This window comes from Mytilus californianus, unplaced genomic scaffold (genome assembly GCF_021869535.1).
Source record: "Mytilus californianus isolate M0D057914Y unplaced genomic scaffold, xbMytCali1.0.p SCAF_13, whole genome shotgun sequence".
In the NCBI taxonomy this organism is placed as follows: Eukaryota; Metazoa; Mollusca; class Bivalvia; order Mytilida; family Mytilidae; genus Mytilus; species Mytilus californianus.
In genome coordinates, this window is record NW_026262615.1 from 7,405,792 (window position 1) to 7,431,606 (window position 25,815).

The 25,815-nt window shown below is 31.1% G+C and overlaps 1 protein-coding gene and 1 long non-coding RNA gene across 2 annotated transcripts in view; both read right to left on the minus strand.

Annotated features, from left to right (window-relative positions):
- Positions 1-25,787, minus strand: part of LOC127723083 (uncharacterized) — a 38,524-nt gene extending 12,737 nt beyond the window's left edge. The window contains exons 1-3 of the mRNA XM_052229518.1: positions 25,782-25,787; positions 1,920-2,110; positions 425-695 (exon numbers count right to left, since the gene is read on the minus strand). Of these exons, the coding sequence (XP_052085478.1) occupies positions 425-695; positions 1,920-2,081 (433 nt within the window). The 5' untranslated portion in view covers positions 2,082-2,110; positions 25,782-25,787. The remainder of the gene's footprint in view (positions 1-424; positions 696-1,919; positions 2,111-25,781) is intronic.
- On the minus strand, positions 8,054-12,061 carry LOC127723097 (uncharacterized). The gene is made up of 3 exons (XR_007991857.1): positions 11,886-12,061; positions 8,953-9,755; positions 8,054-8,103 (listed from the first exon to the last, which is right to left on the minus strand). It is a non-coding gene; the product is annotated as an uncharacterized LOC127723097 (long non-coding RNA).
- Positions 25,788-25,815: the final 28 nt, after the last annotated feature.

Below are 25,815 nucleotides of genomic sequence, written 5' to 3' on the forward strand. Positions count from 1 at the left end.
TTATAAAATCTTTGTTATTTTTTTATAATTTTTAAGAACTTAAACTTGTCAATGATAAAGCTATGAAAAATCAAGAGAGAACATGTTCCCGCCAAAATTTCAATGGCTAATATCTCGAAAACAAGCACACGGACCTATATTTTTTTTCGCTCTTTTGGTTCCTTTATTAATCCCCTATCTATATATATTAGTGATATGAAAAGCTTGTTATTTTGAAACTGAGTAGCAAACTTCCTTCAATAGTATTGTAACTTACAAGGTATGATTTAATTTGCATTTGATAACCAGCAAAAACTATTTATCTATGATGTAATACAGTGTAATAGATTGAAGTGTAAAATAACAGACGTGGTACGGTTGTTAATGACTGAACTGTTTATTTTAAAATTAGTTTACCGATTTTTAATTATGTTTATTTAATAACCTGCGTAATCTAAATTAGGAGAATTCCCTGTCTTTTCAGCTAAGTTTTCTCCAAATCCGTTCGAGCTGTGTCCACGTTTGTTGTTATCTATCAAATAATTTGCCCATTTCTGAGCAACGTCACACAAATCTTGTGCAATACTCAGAGGCGGTACTCCATGTCTTTGCCGTAGTGCGTTATGTTCTGCAACTGCTTCTCTAATAAATTCTTCTGGTGACTGATTAATAAGGGAAGGCTCTTGTAATTCTTGAGTGGATTCAACCCGAACATTCTGGTTTGATATAAATATGTAAATGTACAAAATACACATTTTTTATTGGTTTATATTTTACTAAATGCAAAAGAAAGAACACACATACACACACACACACACACACACACACACACGATCCGTTCCTCATATTGATTTTAAAAGTAAAGAAAAAGAAGGAAATACGAATTTTCTGTTTTAATAGATAAATAAAACATGTCAGAAGAACTAGAAAAATCGAACCAATAAGATAGGCGTACATATAATGGGAAATTCCAGTATATTACAGTGCCTCTATTGTGGGAATAGAACCGTAGATGTATTTAGACATGTTAGAAGCATCTTGTAAAATATATGTCAAAAGTCCTTATATTGCAATTAACGGTCAGGTATATAGCTTATAATGCTGCTGCAAATCTATAAATTCCTAGCTTTCTATGGAAAACTAATTCGTAAAATATCAGGATTTTTACCCATCCTAACATAATACCAAACTAGCAAAGGTTCATTGATAATGTAATATCGTTTGTAAATAAATCCTTGCTTTCATTTTACTAATTTAAAGAAAAGATTCCTAGGTGAAACACATAAACCGTGCGTCGAGGATAAAGAAAAATAGGAATAACAAAATAGCGATGACAAGTCCTCAGAAAACCACACATAAAAAAGTATAACAAAAAATACCGAACACCAAGGTAAATCTAAAAAATGGAAGACCACAAAAACTGACTAAATCAGATGGACATACAAGAGACGATTATTACTAAAGCAACTAGAAAAACCAGTAAAAGTAATTGATAAACGTCAAACAAGCCAATCCCGATATGACAATGACAGTTGTGTATAATTTTTTTATTTTTGCAACTGCAATCAGAATAAAACGACAAAAGGGAGATCAGAAATTATATAAACAATTATATGAAAGAATGAAAAAATAAAAAATAAAAAAAAAAATACCGAACTCAAAGGAAAATTCAAAACGGAAAGTCTCTCATCGAATGGCAAAACTAAAAGCTCAAACACATCAAACGAATGTAATTTATTTCAGATTCAAATAATTTAACAGAGAGAGGCGAAAGATACATAAGGTACATTCAAACTCCTAAGTTGAAAATAAACTGACAACGCCGTTGCAAAAACTGAAAAAGACCAAAAGACAAATAACAATTTACAAAAACAAACATAGAAGACTAAAGACTGGGTAAAACAATGTTAATAAGTGCCCTTTGGTATTGAATATCTTACTATTGCTTCTTTGTCCGGGTTTCCTTCCATTTCAATTTCCCTGGTCTTTATATCAGTACTTCCATCAGGATTTTCAAAAGTCTCCTGAACTGTTACAATTGTCGTCCAGTCATCATTAACTGAGCGGGATTTGCTGCTCCATTTTGTAGCAACAATCGACATTTTGTGTGTTGTATTTTCTTTGAAAGATCCTTCAAGATTAAAAAATGCAAAAAAGTTTTCAGACGGACATTAATTATTCCAAAGTAATGTGTTTATATTGTGTTAACCTGCTTGAATGGTGGGAACACAGGAAGTTTAAGGAAATTCATGATAATTGTTTTGATAATTACAAATCAATTTTTTTTTTTAACACAGTTTGTCAAAATATTTCAAACGAACCTAACCTTGGTGTCCAATTACTGTATCTTAAGCCTGTCAACACTGATATTGTAAGTTAGAATCCCGAACGTGTCAGCTGCGTTCGACTCCAACTTAATTGACTAGGATTACCAGTTTTCCTTCTACAACAGCATGAACAGGTGGTTCTCTCCGGGTACTCCCGCCTCTTCCATAACAAAATACCGTGATAGCGCGGAAAGAACATGTAGAGTTACACACCAATCAATCAATCAATCAAACGGACTTAAATTGTTGTAAATGTTTGCTAAACAAAAATTGGATGTTTCATTGCAAGCAGTAGTTTTTTATAATGTGCTTAATTTATATAATCATATTCATAGGCAACGCATTTAATAACGACATCATGCGACTGTTTGTATCCTTAATTAATGTAGTTTATTTGATTGAGCTTAACGAGGTCTCTTATTAATATTAACACCTATCCATGTACATACCTTGAATTAAAGCTAACACTTAATATGTGCATCCAGTTAAGATTTGTTTTGTACAATGATATCCGATAATATACAATGCCTTTAGATATTGTCCTGAACACGTCATTTAAGTTTAAAAATATATTTTTTTCCAGATAAAATACACATAAAATTCAAAGAACTTTAGCTATTAAAGTTCTTAGAATTTTATGTATATTTTATCTGGAAAAAAATATATTTTTAAACTTATTACAAGAAAAACATGAGGAACTATTTGGAAATTATAATGAAGTACATATAAAGATCATTAAACAATTATAGTTTCGAGGTAAATAACATTATACAATGTATACAGTTATTGTTAAATGAAATGTATGGGTATTAGATATTCGCAGAAATACTTTCTTTTTAAACTCTAAACATATTAAGGAGCACTTGGTTTTACCTTAATGTTTTTTAAAAGCGCCTTTCGTATTAGTCTTTTGTGATTATTGCAGTTATTTATTGACCGATTTATGTTTTTCGTCACGTCATTTATTAGCCTTACATTTTTATCAAATATGTGTTAGGAGGTATTGTTCCTGTAGTTTATTTTGCCGGTTTTTTTTTTCAAATGAGACAAAATAAATAGATCTGTTTCAAATCGTATATAACAAAATGCAGTTGAACATAAGTGATAACTAAAACTTTATCTGCGTTTATTTCAATTTACTTTCACCTACAAATACGTTTTTGTTGGTTTCTTTGTCAAATTTACAATCAACTACAACACCTTGTTTGTTGGCGTTTTTGTTAGATTTATTAAAATGTTTGTTTGAATTTCATTCAGGTGTGTTGTATGTCTGTGGTGTATGTTTACACAGTTTTGGCTGCTTGTTCATAATTATTATCACATTAGCCACTAATGTATGTTTGGGTTGCTCCCCGAATTCTGTCAATATAACGGAACTATAAACAATTAACTGCTATATAAGTGGGCGGTTTAACTTGCTTTAAAAGCATTCGTTCCTTTGGTTAATAAAGTTTATCACCCTTTCCGTTGGTTGATAACGTTTGATTTTTTCAGTTTTTATAGACTTACCCTTTTTAAATAAAGGAAACAGTAGTATCCCGTGGTCAATAGTCATAAATCGATTGAGCAAAAACAAATCCGGGGTCACAAACCAAAACCGAGGGAAACACTTCAACTATAAGAGGAAAAAGTACCTTAAAAAGAGATTAAAAAATAAATAAATAAGAGTTTGGAATATTTGTTCATCATTTTTACAGGTTTTAGTAAGGTAGTAAATTACCAAGAAGTAATAATATTGACATACACATTTAGTAAAAAAAAACAATGTTGAAACCTGTACATTAAAATAAGGACGTTATTGTGTAAAAATGAACCAAAGAATTTTAGAAAAATAAACCTATGTTCGAAAAACATAAATTTGCCCCCGTAAAAAGTAATCGCTATGGAAATAGAAAGTTCTCAGTTGTCTTTAAAATTTTTAGAGCACTGTCTTTAATGATATTATACTTGGATCCATCTCCACTGACGTCAAGAATAAACTTTGTCATCCAGTGTACAATAGAAAACCTGGTAACAAAAGAATCACCCTCTCTGGTACAACTTTTCAATATACATGGAAATGCACACTCAACCAAAAGACACATGCATTCTTACTGTGTACTTAAAATAACTAAAAAATTAACTTTTATTTAGGTTTACAAGCTTCCCCGGACGAATCGCTCACTGTCGTTTTTGGGATTCATTTGTTTTTTTTTTATATAATAAATATAATTAATGGTAATATAATAGTAATACTTCAATAGCATTTGTTCATACGTTAATGTTGTATCAATCTTAGGACATTTAACGTTGAAATAATGACACGTACAATTTATATAATCTGAATTCTAATTTACGATTTCCCTTTGTTCAATTTACACACGTCAGATAACAATGGCCTTGAGAATTTTAAATATACGCACTTTTAATATATTGCGTATTATATCTTCAGTTCGAAGTAACTAAAAGTTGTATTGTAACCAAATAAGCTTGCATTCAATAATAAAAATATAATAAATAAGAGATGGTTAAATAACATGAATATATAGATTTCATCATGAAAGAAAATATCATGTTCACAAGATATTTTGTCACAGAACAATTGTTAAATTAAGTAATAGGTATAGTATAGCTAGAATATTAGAAGATATCTGATATAATATGATTTCACAAATCTTATTGAAAAAAGAGTCAAAAGAAAGATCAAGGATGTTCGCTACTCTGTTTCAAAATAACAAGCTTGTTAAAAGATTGTTATAAAGTAATAACAGATATATTTCGGGACAAAAAAAAAACAGAAAAAATGCAAAGGCTCGTCTCCATATTTTTAAGATATCAGCCACTTAAAAGTTGGCAAGAAATTGTTCTCTCTTAACTTTTGATACATTTAATATTTATATCGTTTTGCTTTCAAAAATTGTGAAAAAAATAACCAAAGATTTTATAAGATTTTCAATAATGGCTTTTACAATTACATGTAACAAAATTATGGAAAAAAAAGTAGGGGTTAGTGGGCAAATTTGTTAATTTGGATGAAACCAGACGATTCCGAATATCTGACAAAAATCAAAAACATGAGAAGCAAACATCCTTACGGAAACTGAAAATTATTAGAAAAAGAAAAAATAACAATGCCACGACTAAAAACGTTAGGATTCAGGAAGACACACAAAAATACCATCAACCATAAAAGTAAAATACAGACTGATCGTCACACATACAACCAAAGTCCAGGGTTGACTCCATCGCCTGCATTCTGTCTGCGGTTTGTTTTCTCATATTTAATTGAGAAGACAACACAGTTTCTGATTCATAATTTTACGAATTCCAATTTAACGGAGTAATTGTAAGAGTTGGTGTTTATATACATAAGATAAAATTATTAGGTTCATCTTTGAAAGATTTGTCAGTGGTGCCCAGAAAGCAGAAGATCAAATCAATAACGATGTTAACATTGGGGTTTAATACCATAAAGTACATGTTATGTACATTAAAAGATTACCCCTTTTTACTTCAGTCGTAAATAACTTTGACAGAGACTTTAAAATTTGTGATGTAAATGTGTTTTGTTAGTGTAAAACAGAAAAGATCTGATTAAAAGTAAAAAGATGTGAGATATATGTTTGAAAAAAATACCTCCATCAAATGCTACATCTATAAAATTAATTTCAAATGAAATATATTGAACATTCAAAGTAAAAAGCTTTTCAAGGCGATCCATATATCGTAAGACAATTTGTTTAGTTCTTGGAAGGCATTACCTTGAAAGTTACTATTTTTATAGGTTATCGTATGCTATGGATGGTCTATAATTGTTCACATGTGTCTCATCGTTGTGTCCTTTTGGTATTTTGATATTTGTCTCATTAACAATCATCCAACATGTTTCTTTTTTCAGATATGATCCTCAAAAAAAAAAAAAAAAAAAAAAAAAAAAAAACACGCACCAATTGCAAATAGTCGAATAGCTCAACAGTAACAAACGAACCCCTATACATCTTACTTACTGTCCGCCAATATACTCCATACACTCTATCCTCGAGCCGACTTCCAAGCCCGTAATTTTTATCATGGATGCAACATCTAAAAGAATTATTGCTGTAATTTTAAAAACTTCTTCCGGAAAGATACCAGAATAAGTTATAAAGAACAATCGTACCTTGAAACCATGTATCACTGGTTACTTTTTCCTAGACTTCTATAGTTTCACCAACAGAAGTCTAGTTTCGAATATTACGCTTAATTGATTTGTGTTTTGCTGAACCTTCAGCTGGAAATGGTTTTATACAGAAGTCGACTGTCTTGGTCCATACAAAGAAGCAACAACCCAGTAAAACAGTGTCATTTTTTTTTAAACGCTACTGTTTTGATTTACGGTGTATGTGCATGATAAAGTACAAATAGAGTGTTATGATATTGTAATTATTATATTTATTCATCTTGGACTAATTTGTTTTGTGTGGCCTTTTAACATGTATGAAATTGAGAATGGAAATGGGGATAATTTTAAAGAGACAAAGAGATATTTCATTTGACACAAAGGAATGACACTTTTATTTACGTTAACTACATCATACTAGATTGCGACTTATTGGACATAATATTCTGTTTGGATTCCCGCAACAGTGAAGGGAGGAATTCCGAATAAAGAAAAGACAAAAGGATCGGACTTATAATTTAACAGTTAAGTTGACATTTCTATTTGTGTAATACTTCTTGTAAACTTGTGTATAATAAATTTTGTTAAATATTATTATTGATATGTGTCTTTTGTTGGCTACAATTTAAATATGATTTTCTGGCCGTAACAACAGTCAAAGAGAATCATACATTCAAGAAATGTATTTCACTCACATAAAACTACACTTTGAAGTAGTTAGTGCTTGGACTTTTCTAATCTGACATTAAGTGTCCTACAATTTGGAACTTGACGGCGACAACTCTTAAAATACAGTATTACTATTTCTTAATTGTATAGAAATTTGGCGATGTGGTATACTTGACAATAAGACAACTATCCACCAAAGTTCCAATGAATTGGATGTAAGCTATTATAGGCAACGTACGGCCTTCAACAATGAAAAACCGATACCGTGTAGTCGGCTATAAAAGACTAAAAAATATGAAACAATTCAATTGAGAAAATTAATGGCCTAATTTGTGCCAAAACAATTTACGAAAATAAATATGACAGAGATGAGCCAACGCCAACAACTCATCTACAGGCTCCTGAATTAGGACAGGCACACAAAGACTGTGGCAGGGTTAAACATGTTTGTGAGCGCTCAACCCTTCCCTAACCTGGTACAGTGGTGATACAGGACTACATAAAAACAAACTATAAATATCAGTTGAAAAGGGCTTAAATTAACCGATGGATACAAAGCAGAAAACCATCTTAAAACACACAGGAAGTGGTAGGATATTTTTACAACCCTAACAACAAAAGTTCAATTTAGGTTAACTAATTGGTAACAACCAAAACATTTAAATTTAATATGACATGTTTGTCCCAATGAATTATTTCATAAATCCTTTAATTTAATGTATATAATATAACGAAAGTACTATACATTCAATATACAATATTACTATAAAAAGAAACAAATAGTGCATGTTCGCTACCTACAACGTCCACATAATAAATACTGCTTAAACTGTTGCTAACGAGGAGGAAATACATTTTGTGAATAGTTGCTAATAAAATTTCCCGCTGGTCTATAATTAGCAACAACAACGACGCGACCGTTTCCCTTTGCTTTTCCTATTCCCATTTCCTTGGTATCTTTCCATACAACTTGAGTAAAGTGACCATTTGCTGGAGAATTAAAAATGGATTAACATTAACAAGATAATTTTACAGTTAAACTTGTGTTAAGATGCTAACACTGAAACTTCGTAACGTACATTCAAAGATAATGGTGTCATTTTCTAGATTGAAACTAGATAAAATGGATTATATTAATCTTTTTCTAATCTCTTTAACGACAAATACATTCCATTTTCTGTAAAAGATCATAACTAAGTACGTATTTTATACAAGTACAGACTTTTTCAAGTGAAACAGAACATAACATCGATATCTGTTCGTGTCTGGACATTGTGTCACCCTCATGATCCTGTATTGTCTTTTTTACTCATGACGGTTGATGCATACATAACATGATTCGTTCACCATGTTGACATACCAGATTTAACTCCTTTTGAATACTTCAATCTGTGTCTTTCTTTAGTTAATGTTAGATTCATATTTCAGAACGAAAAAAACTAAAAACCTACTTTAAAACGTTTATGAGGTAGGCAGACAAAAAATGAAGCCGTGGAAGACTACTGCATATAAAAGAGAGGCGAGATATATCAAGGGAACATTCGAATTCATAAGTCGAAAATAAACTGACAACGCCAGGACTAAATAAGAAAAAAAAAGCAAAAACAAAAAAAAAAACAGGCAAATTACAGGTTACACACAACAACATAGAAAACTAAAGACTGACCAACACGAACCCCCCCCCTAAAAAACTGGGGATTATCCGGAAAAGTAAGCAGAACCTGCTCCACATGTGTCCTTTTACATATATTCCATCGTTTAAAGCATAACACGTGCGAATCTTACGTTATGTATTCCTTATATATAAGTTCTCGGATCTAGAATTGATAAGTAACGTACCAGGTACTCGCCCGGAATCTGGCGGCTCTTTTCCAAAGTATGATCCATAATTTTTTATTTCACTGTACCATGATTCTGAGGCATCTTTAGCTAAATCAAAAATGTTAATTGCAAATAATTACAAATGATATCCCAAAGTTACATTCTTAGATCGATTTTAACTTGGTTACTGATTCTCCTTGTAGATTACACGTGTTTCTGTGGTCTGATATATTATATTTATAAAGGACTTTCCGTTTTGAATTTTCCTTGGAGTTTGTTATTTTTGTTATTTTACTTTTTTGCTTGACATGTACTGATTTTGTGTCATGAATGGATACCCCATATCCTTTGTTTTTCTATTATAATGTTGAAGAAAAATCATGGCAAAAACACTATAAGTGCAGTGCGTCCACAAAAAGTGAGTGATTCTTACAATATATTTTATTATACCTGAATAGTCTAAATCTTTCATTGTTCCCATTCTATTTGCAATATTTTCACCAGCTCCAACATTTTGGTCATCCGTACTATGTCCAGTCAAATTATTTGCAAGAAGATGATCAGCCCACTTTTGAGCCATTGCACACAAGTCAGCTAAGCAGGTCAATGCTGGTACGCCATGTTTAGCTCTTAATCTTAATGTGTGTGTAACACTTGTTGTGCATATTCACCGGGTGGTTGTCCATGTTTTAATGATGTATTTGGTGAAGGATTTTGATGGTTATTAATTGGCAAAATTTCTTTTGCTGCAGAGGTTTAGACTACAAACTTAGATTTTTCAAAGCATCCTCGTTAACATCGTCGGAGTTTACGAATGCTTGCTGTGGTAAAAATAGATAAATAACAATTTCCCCGTGCATTATATTATGCTCTCTATTATTGCTATTTTGTCGTATGATTCCTCAAATATGTTTATGGATTTGTGTTACGTCAATTTATTCTTTCGGCCATTTCGTTATTGAAATTATTTTGTAGAACACCTGAATTAATAGCCATATTTAATCAAATAATTCAGTATCCGTATTTTCATACCAGTACTGAAGTACCGGTTACTGTGCTGATGATACCTTATGGGACTAATAGTCCAGGAACAGAGGTATCGACCCATTGGTTGTAGTAACATTAACGGTACCAATTTAGGCAACAGTAGTATACCGCTGTTCGAAACTCATAAATCGATAGAGATAAAAACAAATCCGGGTTACAAACTTAAACTGAGGGAAACGCATCAAATATAAGAGGAGAACAACGATACAACAAAAACACAACATTAAAATGTAACACACACAGAAACGAACTATAATATAACAATGGCCATATACTCTATATGCAGGCGCTGCTGGAATGTTGCTACATAAAAATGTAAAGTTCACAATTTGGAAGCTGAACTCATCTCTTTTATCTGGTTGCATATCCCACAACACAATAACATACTTCAAAGAAAACCAAATACTGAAATTAATAACCACCGACCACCAACAATAAAATTAATTCCAAACACAAATTCAAGACGGCGGAACTTTCAAAATATATTATCACAAGCATTTTATCAAAGTAAATATAATAAATATCATAACACAATCCACCAATCGGCAATTTTGCGATTGATAATTTGTATTACACTCATTCAAACTTAATGCTAAATATCTAATTTATTGAGTGCTATAAAACTCATTTAACCCGCAAGATAAAAATAATTATATTCTTTTGATCCAGGAACTTTGTTGGTAGCAATAGCTATAATTTAAAATGTTCACCATTTTTTGAATTATGTGTTGATAATACTCTATGATAGTCTGTTCAAGGTGCGTATTTAGACAGTTGGAAACTTGCTTTTTTTGTTGTTATCTCCCTCTTGCAAAGTTGACATTATATGAATGTGACTATTTTTTTTGGGCCTCGTATTGCCAAAATGCTTCTCATGTTTTCAGGTATCCATACCCCATTGGTTTTAAATTTTTACCGATTCTGATGATGATAAAAGCAGCAAAGCGCTTCAAACGCATTACAAATAAAATCTAATTTTCATTTCATAGAACATATGTTATATCTAGATCGTTTTTTTTTTACCTGACTGTATAAATATTAAAATAAGGAGATGTGGTATGATTGTAAATGAGACAAATATCCACCAAAGTTAAAATAAAGGGGCTGTAAGCATATATAGGCAACCTTACGGTCTCCAACAATGAGAAAACCCCATAGCGTAAAGTCGTCTTCAAAAGGCTTCGACACGACAAATATAAAACAATTTAATTCAAAAAACTAACTACCTAATTTATAATAAAATAATTTACGAAAAACATATAGGACATACATTAAACCAACGACCATCACTGAACTACATGTTCCAGACTTGTAAATCGGTAACTTTCTCATCTCATCACTTGTATTTTCATATATTCATATTCATTTACCTTTAAAAAGCATATGAGTTAACCCCCAGACTTTGTTGTTTTATTCTCAATCTTTAGTTTTCTCTGTAGTGTTTTGTTATTGTTGTTGTATGTTTGTCTTTTTCTGGTCATGATGCTGTCAGTTTTTATAGGATTTTCGATATTTTTTATCACGCCCTTGTTATCTTTTCATTCTTATTTCTAGTTTAATGCATATTTTCTATCAAACATGAATGCTTTGTTCGATTATGATTAATGAGCATTTCAATGAATATATATGACTATTTAAAAATGAATCTTAATAAAATACAGACTTCCTCTCCATGATTTGCTTTCAATGATCTTTCATCATTTTGTTCTACTTTCTGTTCTAATAATGATTAGACTAGCCTTGAGATATATTGCCTACAAACTTTTGAAAGTTGGGTATCATTACGACAAAAGTAGAGGTTCCCAAAGTTCTTAAAAACAAAAATTATAGCGGATCGTTGTCAGATTCTTGTAAACAAAGCGTGGACACAGAAGCTGTATTGTGAATATGGTAACGTAACATACTATTTGTTCCTTAGATGGCGGGGGACCTTTTACTATCAATTCTCTAGTTTTGACCTCTGACCATCTATCTGAATACGTAAACTTCTCCTCTTCGTTAACAGTCGTACTTGTCTTTCCATTTATTGTTTAAGTGTTAGTTCCAACTTTTGTCGACTTACTCTTGACCGACATAACGTCTAAAATATATTACAAATCGAACTGTAATTGAAATATATGCAGAGAAGACATTAATGGCATAAAGACAATTTTGAAACATACCCCTAATAAAACCAGAATATGAAAAAGTTTCATAAGACGTATAGCGACATAAGTATCTAACGTTCATGGCCTGTCTGTATATAATCATATATTGAGCTTAAAAACTGCGAGCATTCGTTGACTAAGCATGTGTACTACTGGTATATATATATATTTTTCGTTTGGGCTTGTATTATATTTGCCTTCGGGTTTACATGATCCATTCATCCTATTTCGACTCCTCAAAATTCAAGAGTCTATCCTAAATTGAGGTAAATTATATGGCCTTCCAAATACCGTTTCGATTCCTAACATCACTGAAGAGACATTAATTGTCGAAATCCGGATATGGTGTACAAAAACCTTTGCACCTTTTGTTGCGGTATACCATCTTTAACAACCTCAAGTTTATTGTTTTCTGTTTAGTATTAAATTTATAATTAAGATCCATTTATTACATCGGTGATCCGTTTATTTGGCAATCTCCAATGGCAGTCAGCAGGGTTTAGGAACACTTGTTGTTCGACCTGTTAGTCAAAGCGTTGTGTTAAAATATACTTTTTTCACTTTTTTGGTCTTTTGGAAAATGTTGTTTGTGCTGTATTTAGACCCCTCTAACAAGAAATTTGTTTTGCATGCACACGAATAAAAATTGCGGTTTTTATCCAACGCAATCATAGGTTTGAACGTTGTTTTCAATTTAGACTTGTTTATTTTTTTTTCGTTTGGGCTTGTATTATGTTTGCCTTCGGGTTTATATGATCCGTTCATCCTATTTCGACTCTTCAAAATTCAAGAGTCTACCCTTGATTGAGGTAAATTATATGGCCTTCCAAGTACCGTTCCGATTCCTAATATCACTGAAGAGACATTAATTGTCGAAATCCGGATATGGTGTACAAAAACCTTTGCACATTTTGTTTGCGGTATACCATCTTTTCCGCAAGTTTATTGTTTTCTGTTGGGTAATAAATTAATAATAAGATCTATTTTGTTACATCTTGTGATCCGTTTATTTGGCTATCGACAATGGCAGTCAGCAGGGTTTAAGAACATCAGTTGTTCGACCTGCTAGTCAAATGCGTTTTGTTCAAATATACCTTTTCACTCATTTGGTCTTTTGGAAAATGTTGTTTATATATATATATATATATATATATATATATATATATCATTGTAAATGTATTACATTTCTTTTAACAAATGGATAGACACTGTAAAACTATAGTTTATATAGTTCTATGAACAGCAAACCAACTCATATTTGCAACTTCTCTGTTTCATTTTTAGCACTTAAAAACCGATATATTTTGCTACGATTACAAATCACATATGTCTCTTATTTACGAATTAAATCAAAATGATACGATCGAATTTTGAATGTTAATTCAGAATATGTTTCTTTCAAAAATATTAAGTGGTCATCTAAATTTGGTAAAAGTTGGAATGTTGATAACAGAAGGAATGAACATGGTATTTTTATAACATACGGGAAGACTATATATAGATTTTATCACCAGATAAACAAGTCTAGTTTTGCCAATTTGTCAAATTGTATTTAATTAACCGAATATTTATAAGGGAAAGTTTTTAACGTGATTGATATCGAAATTTATTCTTTATATATCCAATTTAAAGGATTGAGCCAAATAAGTACTCATACATATTAACACCTATCCATGTAAATACCTTAATGAAGAATTACTAAACTATATATATGTGTATTGTCAATTGAAAATAGGTTGGTATAATGCTATCCGATGATCAGAATGCATTTAAATACTGTCCTAGACAATAGATATAATTCTAAGAATTTCATTTATATCTTAACTGGAAAACATATATTATTTAACATAAGTCTATAAAAATGAACAAGGAACTATTAGGAAATTCTAATGACGCACAGACAGATATCATCGAAGACATTTTTTTTTAAAGTGAATACAATGATATAATGTAAACAACCTTTGCCATACGAAATGTGGGGGTTGTACGTTTTCGCAGAAATGTGTCCGTCTTTTATCTCAAAACAAAATGTTTACCATGTTAAAGAGAAGATATTTTGACATGGTTATTACAGCACCTTTCATGTTACTCAATCATTATGTCTGTTTGGGTCGTCACATAATTTTGTCAATATAAGGGAACTATAAACAACTTTCAAATAAGTTAGAGGATTGCCTAGCTATACTACCAGGTTTAACCTACCATTTTCTTTGGAAAATGCCAGTACCAAACAAGAAATATGACATGTTTTCCATTCGTTCCTTTGGTAAGTTTTAACGATTGATTTTGGCAGTTTTTATAGACTTATCACTTTTGAATTATACATTGGAGTTCGGTATTTCTGTTAATACTTTTTTATGGACCGTTGTCTGTTTTTTCGGCACAACAATTTAACTTTGTAATTTTTATAAAACCTGTGTTGTAGTATCCCCTTAGTTTGTTCTGCCTCTTCTTCTAATTAGACTAAAGAACAGATATGTTGAACTTGTATACAACAAAATAACACTTATCTCTTGTAAGGGAAAAATATCAAGATTAACGACAATGACCATCATTTTTAGTCCTGCCACATTCTTTATGTGCCTGTCTAAGATCAGGAGCCTGTAGTTCAGTGGTTGTCGTTGGTTCATGTCTGTCATATTAATTTTTTTCGTAAATTGTTTTTATAGATTAGGCCGTTAGTATTCTCAATTGAATTGTTTCATATTTGTCATATCGGGCCTTTGACAGCCGACTATACATTATGGGTTTTTTATGTTTGTTGAAGGCCGTACGGTTACCTATAATTGCTAACATCCCCTTCATTTGAACTTTGGTGGATAGTTGTCTCATTGGCAATCATACCATATCTCCTTATTTTTATAATGACAGATAGAATTAAAAAAAATATTGATCCCTGCAAATTACCAACAACGTTATTCTAAAAAAGAACAAACGAACTGTCTAAAGTACACGTATCTTGTCAGTTAGACGACATAAATTTCCTCTTATAAAATATGAACGCAGTCAAGTTAAAACCGATACTTATGTTAAACATTTTACCCTTGTATCAATATGAGGACATTCAACATTAAAACAATAAACTATCATTTTAGATACCACATTATGTTGTACGCCAGACGCGCGTTTCATCTACATAGGATTCTTCAGTAGCTTGAATTAAAAGAGTTGGATACATATATTTTTTGTATTAAGTGATATTTGATTTTACGATTACAACACTAAGTGCATGGTTTGCAGTTAAAGTAAGTGGGATTCAATGGAATTCAGAACTTTAAACATACTTCATTATTAAATTAGGTGTGATCTTCAGTTTGAAGAACTTACAAGTTGTATTGTAATCGAATTATCATGCATTGCATTACAGAAATGTCCTAATTTAGAGTTAGTTAAATAACACCAACATATGGATTTCAATATTATTGATGAGAATTTCATGTTAATGGGATATTTCGGCAACATACTATTGTTGTGTTAAGTAATAGATATAATGTAATTGGAATATTACTCGATATGTGATATAATATGATTTCACAAACTTATTAAAAAAAGTGTAAATAGATACCCAAGGGAAAATAAGCATCATAAGTCGAATAAAAAAAAAACAAAAAAACAACGTAATGACAAAAACACAAAAGTGACAGAAAGAAAGACAAAAATACCTTAAACTGTAAATAGAAAACCAAATACTTATAATCACATTTACAACCAAAGACAAAGTTAATTGCAACTGACTGTACTTTTGTCTCCGTTTTTTTTTGTCAGCTAAAATTGTGAAAAGGGCATAAGCTACGATTTAGAAAAAAAATTAATATACAATTCTTTTCATTTCAAATATTAATAAAAGCGGAATTTCGAAACAATATTTCGTCATAAGCAGTCAGTTTGGCTCAAATTTGTCAAATTAAGCTGAAAAACATCGCTGATGTATTATTGACCTCTAAGTCAATAATTTAACCTCAATTGAATTCGTATTTATATGACCTTCAATTTAACCCTTTGCTAGATATGGTTTACGCATGTACTAGGCGTGTTCAGCTATTAACAGGAAAACAATGTCAACATTGAAAGTGAAAAAAAGGATGAAACATTTCGTTGACTGGTTCGATCCATAAAGAATCATTCTGAGACAGGAAAAAACGATGATTAACATATGTATTAGTCTATAACATGAAGGTTTGTTTTTACTGAGTTATAGGGCGATTTTTATAAACATCAAATAAAATAATTGTTAAGTTATTAATTATTATGCGGGGTCATCTTTACGAGACTCATCAGTGGTGTTCGATACAGAACTAAAGTTCATATCAAAAAGTTCGCATTGGGATTCAACACAAAAGGTACTGTACATCTGATGTAAATTCATAGATTGCTTCTGATTACTTTAATTGTTAATGTTTACAGAGACTTCAAAATATGGGATGTAAACGTATCTTTTTAGTACAGCACAAAACTAAATTGTTAAAAGTTAAACGATTTGAGTTTTATGTTAGAATACATAACTTCATAAAATGACGATATTAATATATATAGTGTTTTCTACAGGAGGTTTTGACATGGTACGGCACCCTGCTGTTTTTTCTTTACGCCCTGCCCTTTTTTTAAAAAAAATTGGCGCCACGCCCCTTTTCCGTTGTATTTTATAACGCCCCGCCGTAATTTAATATCGGTTCTGCAATTCATTTTTTAGTAAGACCATTTCGAGTTATATCCCTTAGGGCGAAATCAAAATTTTAATGGCCGACATTTTATTGAATTTTCGTATATATGTTTGAACAGTTTTGAAGCAACAGAGTACAGATACGGTTCATGATTAGTTCCAATAAGGGCAATATCAATTTGTACAACTACGAATTCAATATTTAGTCAATTTAAAAGGGAACCAGGCGATCGTTAGAGTTAAAAATTTACAATGCATGGGATGAACATTACCGCTGATTACGTAAACAATCAGCTGTTTGTATATATTTTCTATTTATATTATTCTGTCGGCCGAGACGTCGGATTGGGTGTAAATAACGACGGCTTTCATATTGTTGTTATCTTAATAAAATTAAAGTTAAGAAAAAAGCTGATAAATAGTTTTGATTAGTACGAAATATCCACAAGGTTGCAATAACAATAAAAAACACCAAATTTGAAAATTGGATGGAAAAAAAGATGAATAGCAAAAATATGTATAGTAAGTCTTGCTGTACAAATCCTTGAATAGCCTAAATATTTTGTACAGTTATGAGCCAAGGTAGCTTTGATTGGTATAAACATGTGAGATCCAAAAGGTTATGGCACAAATTTTTTTGTGCAGCAAAAAAAAATGCATATGCTCTTGGTCATGCAAAGTCCACTTTCAAAACACATCCTTAGACAATCTCAATGACCGAGTATTAAAGTTTATATCTAAAGTAATTGATTGACATGAGACAGTTGCACTATAAAGATTCTATTATCTGAGCCTAGAAGTGATACTTTTATTACAAGCAGAATTAAATCAGTTCACTATCATACATATATATTTATTTCTTACGAATAAGTATGAAACAATGGTTTATTTCGAGTAAATCCATATCGATAGCAGTGCCTATATATCTATGTAAAGAGTGCTCTAAAAGTGTAGGCCTCCGCGCAAAAGGTGTATTTAAACTATAGCCAATCGCGCTAAGAGTGCCCTCTCAGAAAAAAATTCCCTGCCTTTTTAAAAAGCTGCAGGAAACACTATATATACAATGTATATGTATGTCAAATGAAATATATTGAACATTGAAGGTAAACAGATTTTCAAGGTGATCCATATAATGTAGGACAATGCATTTAGTTCTTGGAAGGCATCGATTGTTTCGAAATTTACAGACTTAACTTTGCCAAAAATTCGTTCATTTTATTATCTCATGAAATCAGTTTAAAAAGTAAAGTGTAAATAACTAAATGTTTTAAAAGAAAAGATTAAAATAGCCCGTCAGTAATACAATCTGTAAGGTGAATATGTATTCGTGTACAGTATTAGCACGAAATATGATTATCCGATCTAACCTACTATGATTTACGATGACAATATCTTTTGTGGTATTTATCTTTTAAAGCGACAACATTTCTTACTTTTGTTCTTTGACAAAATAGAAACAAAATTTAAGAGATTGAATTTTTTTAAACAGTAGTGTATTTAAAAAATTAAAAATTGTATAACTCCTATTCCACCACTTACAGAAACAGTACTGAAATAATAAATAAATGTTGAAACTATCGTTCTTTCAAAATGCTAATTTTTGAACATAAAATTCATGAAAAACAAAATAAAATATAAACGCAAAGGATACCATGTTTCATATGTTGGCGATAATGATTAAGTTCTAAGCTGATAGTATTTTGTTTTTATATTAGCGGTTGTTGGGTCAAAAATGATATGACTTTTAATTCAATTACCCAAATACATTGTCACTTCGTAGCAATACTTTAAACACGTAAGCATAATTATCTATTTTACGTGTATCAAATATATTTACCATCCATTTGGAAAAAACTTGAGAATAGTTAAACATGTGCAATTTCAGCGGGAAAGGGAAATATTGAAATACCAAAAATCCTTTCAGTGTTTGTGCCATAAACCAACAAACCTTTTTTCATACAAATTACCTTAAAATATGAGATACAACAAAAATGTAAAGGGAAGAACCAAACAACCAAACACAATATAATATGTTAATATTAAGCTTTTCCTAGGGAGAGAGAAAGAATACTCAAATTTAAGTATCTATGATAAGTTTTTTTAGTTAAGGATCATTTTTTGTCACAATAGTGCGACCTTGAAAATATTTAACGTTGATGTACTTTTTTTTTATTACCAACTTGAAACTTTATTTATTTGTTTTCGACAAAACACTACCACTGTTCAAATTATACAGTACAACATACAATGACGACATTCTAGAAAATAAGGAAATTTCAAAAGCAGACGAAATAGCAATGAAAGATAAACATGATCAATTAAAAGTAAAATTTATATACTTGCACATAAACATCGACGTAAAATATTCGCAAAATGAATCTAAGAATTGTCCAAAAAATTTACTTTATTTCTTGTCAATAAAACGATATAAATTTCAAAACCTCAAAGCGGTGATCGAAATCACATAGGACAATGGGAGCAAGAATCTTGAAAATGTATGTATTTTCCATAGTGTACCGCTCTTACAATTCTTATATACTTTAATGCGATTATTATCCATACTTATCCTTTTATTTATGTTAACGATGCGAAAAAGAAGCGTTTGATGTGGCTGTTCTAACAAGTTTCTGACGTACCAATAACTGTGCTTTTTTGTACTAGCTATACATGTCATAGAAACATGTCAGTACTACGTAAAAAACGTAGACTGCCGAAAAATTTATCAATCTAAAAAGTTTAACACGTTCTAGAAATATTAAAACGTAATCTAATAATCATTTCAGTAAAGTGGTGTAAATCAAGGTGAAAGAAACTTACAAATGTTCAAATCTCCTAAATCGATTTGGAATCAAATCAATGTAAAATAAAAATAAAGGAATCACATGAACTCCAAAAGGAATGCGTCCGGGTGTGTTGGCAACGTAAGAGTCTCGTGAAATGCTTGCATCATCCGTCAAGCGAATTAACATTCGGTAAACATGTGACTATGGGGAATAGGACGCACCTATATCGGTCAACCAATTCGTGATGGTGACCATAACAACTAATGTAGTGTCTATTTTAGCCGTTCCTCCTCATAATTCTGTTGGAGCAGTTTTCGTTACAGAATACACCCCTTTTAATGAATTCCGTATATTGTGGACATGCACGAGTGTAACGTATAATGTATCAATTGAGATATATAATCGCCATACGATAGTTCATACATATTGATGACTTGTATTCTGTTTTGTTTCTTAAATATGTATTAAAGTTTATTCATATGTGTCATACATTTGTTCGCGTTTAACCTATTGCCTGGCATAATCCTATACTGAATCCCTCAGTATTTGGATATTGTGTTTCCGATTGATGTGTTTAGGCTCACGATATGTTTAGCCTATGAAAACACATCTCAAAGAGAAGTGTGATTGTCAATGTTCAGGTCACATGTAATAATGTTGCCATCCGGATTATATATAGGAAGGGAACTTGCATAGGTGCATCCGGAAGGTTAGACTTAAATTCGTCATTACAGAGATCCTTGCAATTTTTGTTTGTTATTCAAAAGTTTAGTCACAATTGGTTTGGTATAGGTATAAGAGATGATTAGTACAGAATGATCTTTAAAGTAGGGAGGCCTTTTCGATCGAACTGATTTATGATGAAGGACATTACCTAAGTTGATGACATCGAGACTTTTTTGGTAAAGGAAAGTTTGTTATTGGTTGGATATTCAAACAGAAAATATTAATTTCAAGAGACTTAGCAAAAGTAGATAGATAAAGAAGTTGTCACTTCATCATTTGCCCCGATTAATTGTCGTGTTTAGTACAGCTATAGATTACCTAAATTTATTAAAATAACACGTAAAATAAGAAGACAGTTTTAAGGGTATTACTTAAAATCACTAGTCTACAAAGAACATGAAATACAATTTCATACAAGAACATTTAAAACACAGTTATCGTTTAACAAAATACGACAAAGCAAATTAAATATTGAACTACACAAATACCTATTATAAACTGTTGTCAAACTGTGTGGCAGTAAAAGAGTATTCATTTGTTCATCTTTATGGAGACTAATGTATTTTATTCAACTTCTGCGGTGAGACTGATGCTCCTATCATAAACATTACTCTAACAGAGTAATGAGAAAAACCAACTGACATCTACGCTCAAAAATATTTACCGTCAATATCACGAATTGGTTGCCCAATACATTATTTCTGTGTCTCAACTCACTAGCAACATGTTTTCGTGGTCTCTTTAGATACCAGAATATAGCCGTATTTTCTTAGAATTGATCGATTGTATCCAATTCCTGATTAAGAAATTTTTCCTAAGTGTTGATTCCCATGATAAGCATTGTAAACATACCAGGAGACGCTCACCATATCGCCAGACCCAGTCTGGCTCCTTTAAGAGTTCATGTGATTCTCTCAGTTTCTTGTTTGTTGCCTTGATTTGTCTCTTTTCAATCGATTTGCGAGATTTAAAAATGTGTATACTACTTTTACATTAATTAACACTACCACACTATCTCATAACTTATAAAGATTTTTTGTTAATGTATTCCATTGTTTTATATATCTTTATTTATGGTTGGTTGTATCATAATTGTCCCTTCCTTTTATTTAAACAGTGTAATTTGTATTGGTAATAACTTAAATTATGCTTTTATGTAAATACTTATTACCACAAAAATGCACCTATTCACTACAACATTAACTAAAAGTAAAATAACAGTGTGTTTTTATTTGGATTCAATGCGTGCTTTATTGTATATAAAACGACAAAATGATAGTAATCATATTTTTCAGGTAGCAAATGTTTTGAATACATTAACATTCATATCTGATGAATAGAGATATAGTCATATAAATGAAATATCAAATTCGAATTTCCCTGGAAAAGTTACATCATCCTTTTGGTGGAAAGACATTTTTGGCATAAGAACCAATGCAATTTCCTGCCGGTCTATAGTTGGCTACAACAACGACCCTGCCATTCCTCTTGGCTTTTGCAATGCCCATTTCCTTTGAATTTTTCCATACTACTTGTGTGAAATGGCCAATCTTGACGCCTGCTTTGAAAAAGACAGAATTAACTATATACTCCCTGGAAAAGAAAGCTAGTATGCCCTAGAAATATCAAATTAATTCCTAACCTTTACATCGAGGATCGAAATCTATTCTTTATTTAACATTTGAAGTCTAGTTAACAGTATATACAAAAACCATTGCAATTTTTTTCATAAATTTGATATTTTAAAATTTCATATCATATATTCAATATTAACAGTATACATTTTTTGTACGCTGGGTTTTCGAAACATTATCATTTGTTTCCTCTAATTTATTGTAGTATCTTAAATCTACCATCGTTTGGTAATTTTTACCCTTTTTATTCAAGCTCCGGTGACGATCCTTGTTAAAACTACTTTACACCTGATTTTAAGCCTGATGTCAGGGTGAGTTCATACTAGTTCCTATCTTTGTTTTGATTTCTGCAAATATTTCTGCATATATTTAGGCACATATTTTGTTTTCTTTATAAACTTGCAAGTCAGGAATACGACAGTTGTTATCCATTCGTTTGATGTGTTTGAGCTTTTGATTTTGCCATTTGAAATGGGACCTCCCGTTTTAAATTTTCCTCGGAGTTCGGTATTTTTGTTATTTTACTTTTTACCAACCTCGCAAGTCCTTTTTCGAAGGTGGCTCACTACCAAAGAATGTGTAATCCTTTATTTCACTGTACCATGACTTCGTTGCTGCCCATCCTGTAATTATAAAACTTATGTAAATATATTGTCATAGTTTTTTACGGAGTGTTTTGTTGACTTCCTTTTTTTTCGTCGCAATTTGTTTTGTTGTTATGATTTATTTGATTCTTTCGTCGACTTTTGAGTTCAAATAGTCCCTTTGATATCTTTTTCCTCGTTTTACCATATTTTAAAACCACATAAAACAAATAAATCAATATGCATCCTACGACTATGTCGCTGTCATTGTTTATTTTTAAATCATCATGTTCATATACATATAACAAATGATTTGGAATTACTTAAATTATATCAGTTATATATCAGTATGTTAATAGATGTTAATCAATTGGCTAATAGGTCTTTTTGTTCTCTACTATCAAACAAAAACACAGAATGGTAATTCAACTTTGCAAAAATGTATGTTATAGAATGTTTTTCGCTCCTACAAAGCCTGCTTAACCTTATTATGATATTGGAATGTAAGCTTTTTTTCTAATTTCGTCAAGCTTTCTCGAGAACAACTGTCTGTGAGTCCAAAAACATTAAACTCTAGTGATCATCAAACACATAAATAATCGCATTAAAAGTGAAGGCGAAACATCAATTTTCAACCCTTCCTTAGTAAGGTGCAGTGCATATTTATAGATTTAACTAATCAATTAAAAAGTTACATTAGACTGTTCTATGACATTTGAATAGATGGGTACCAAATAACCATTTCTGATTAAGGGCCTCCATAATAATTGCATACTATCGTTTAAATTATTCGAATTTGCTCTGAATACAGTTTTCGTATGGCCAATGGAATTGAACAAACGAATTTATAAAAATTACAGGAAACAAATAAATGCAAAAGAGAGTTAGATTAATCAAGTGGTGTTTTAATCTAAGGCTCTGCATTAGTATCATTAATAATAACAGTGTTTAAGAATGCTTTGTGGATTTGATACTCAAATATGTTTTTCGCAAATCATTTTGTTAGATCAAAATTTAAGCTAAAGAGCCGTGGTATGATTGTGAATGCGACAATATATTCACCAATTATTTTATTATGTGTTCTTGCTTAAAATGAATTGATCTTGAATAATTTAGTTTGTAAAATTTGCAATTGTTCCCAAAAAATGTTATGCCCTCCCTTATAATTATTTTTATCGAACAACCTGCATAATCTAAGTTACGAGAATCCCCTGTCTTCTCTGCTATATTTTCTCCAAATCCACTCGAGTTGTGTTCGTATTTATTGTTATCTATCAAATAGTTTGCCCATTTTTGAGCAACGTCACACAAATCCTGTGCAATACTCAGAGGCGGTACTCCATGTCTTTGACGTAACGTGTTATGTTCTCTAACTGCTTCTCTAACGAAGTCTTCTGGTGACTGTTTTATTACTGCAGGTTGTTGTTGAGTTGATTCAACTGCAGCTTTCTAATGTGACATTCACAGAAACAAAACATGAACAATTGTAAAAATTATACATTTTTTAATCATTTTTGTTTTATTTTATTAAATGCAAAAAAAAAACTCGCTTATGCACTGTACGTTCCTTGGCTTGATTAAAAAAACAGCAAAGAAATTTCACAGACTCTCAATCTCTTTTAATACATAAATAAAACAATCAAATGATTACACATAAACTAGGAAAAAAATAACAAGTTATTCAAACAAACAAATGGCACGTTGTAATATATATTACTTTTTCGGGGATACATTCAGTAAAGTTTATGTTAAAAGTCTTTATATTGCGATTCACGTTTAGTCATATAGCCAGTAACTTGTAATGTTTTTATACATCCCCTGCTTTCAAATGATTAGGCGTTGATTGGTGTTCCCGAATAATGTAAATCAAGAAACAATTCGCAAGTTCGAATTCTTTTATTAGGTTTATAATGACAGATATAAATCTTTGACCTTAGCTACTCATTTTCCTGATTTTCATCAGGAACACTCAAAGCCAAACATTTGAAATCCGAGGGATGTATAAGTACCGAATCCGTTGAAGTGCTATATGACAAAAATACATAAAACAAATAGCCAAATTCATCTAAGATCAACTTTGCCTGAGGGAGTTCAAACCTTAGTTTCTTTATAATTTCAAAATTTTATCAACGGACAATTTTAGAAAGGTTTTGTATTTTTAAAAGTGACGATTTAAAAACAATAACCAATCAAACCAGTAAAAGAAACTGATTGTATTTCACGTAGTCAAACAGAACAATACCATTTGTTTTCATTTCTTGCAGCTGCAATCAGAATGATACGACAAAATAAAGATCAGGATTAAAATTGAAATTATCAAATAAAAATAGTTCAACCAATTTAACAAATACAGTTTTGTTTTGGATATCTTACCATTGTTGCTTTATCTGGGTTTCCCTCCATTTCAATTTTCCGGGTCTTTATTTCAGTACTTCCATCACGATTTTCAAAAGTTTCCTGAACTGTTACAATGGTTGCCCATTCACCATTAACTGTGCGAGATTTGCTGTTCCATTCTGTTGAAACTATCGACATTTTATTTGATAATTGTTCTGAAAAAATGTATGAACAAAAATACAAAACTCCAAGGTAAATTAAAAAAGTAGGGAAATTCATAAAACCCGACAAAATTAAACGGTCGACTATTTCAACCAAAGGCACGATTGGAAAACAACTGTCATATTGCTGTGTCGGTACAGGCATTTTCCGAAGAATGTTGTGTTTAAAAATGTTTTTATAGTTGCTAAACCTCAAATTGTTGTTTATAGTTCCATTATATTGACAAAATAGCTATGATTATAAATCAAATATGTTTCTTACACATTAAGTCAACTGATACAATAGGACCTTAAATGTTTTGTCTCAAAAAGATGTTGTGGTCTAGGATTTAAGGCAAACAGTTGAATGATTGGAACAGTCAGTATCAACATTCTGCATAAACAACAAGAGACTGTCTACATATCTAATCAAGAAATTAATAAGTATTATATTTTGGTATAATTTGAAAGTGTACATAATCAACTAAATATCGGAAGGAATGAAACCAAGTGATGTCACTAGGTCTATATCAGAAATAATATATTTCTTATAATACAGTTCAGGTGTATCATAGAAAGACGTCGTTCCTTATAATGTGCTCAACTCGATATAATCTTAGTCAGAGGCAACGCAGTTAATTTTGAAATTATGCGGCTATTTTTATCATTAATTTATAAGGTTAAACATTATGAGGACACATAAATATTACCACCTAACCAAGTACATACCTTGAATTAAAGTTATCTAAATTTAATATGTGCT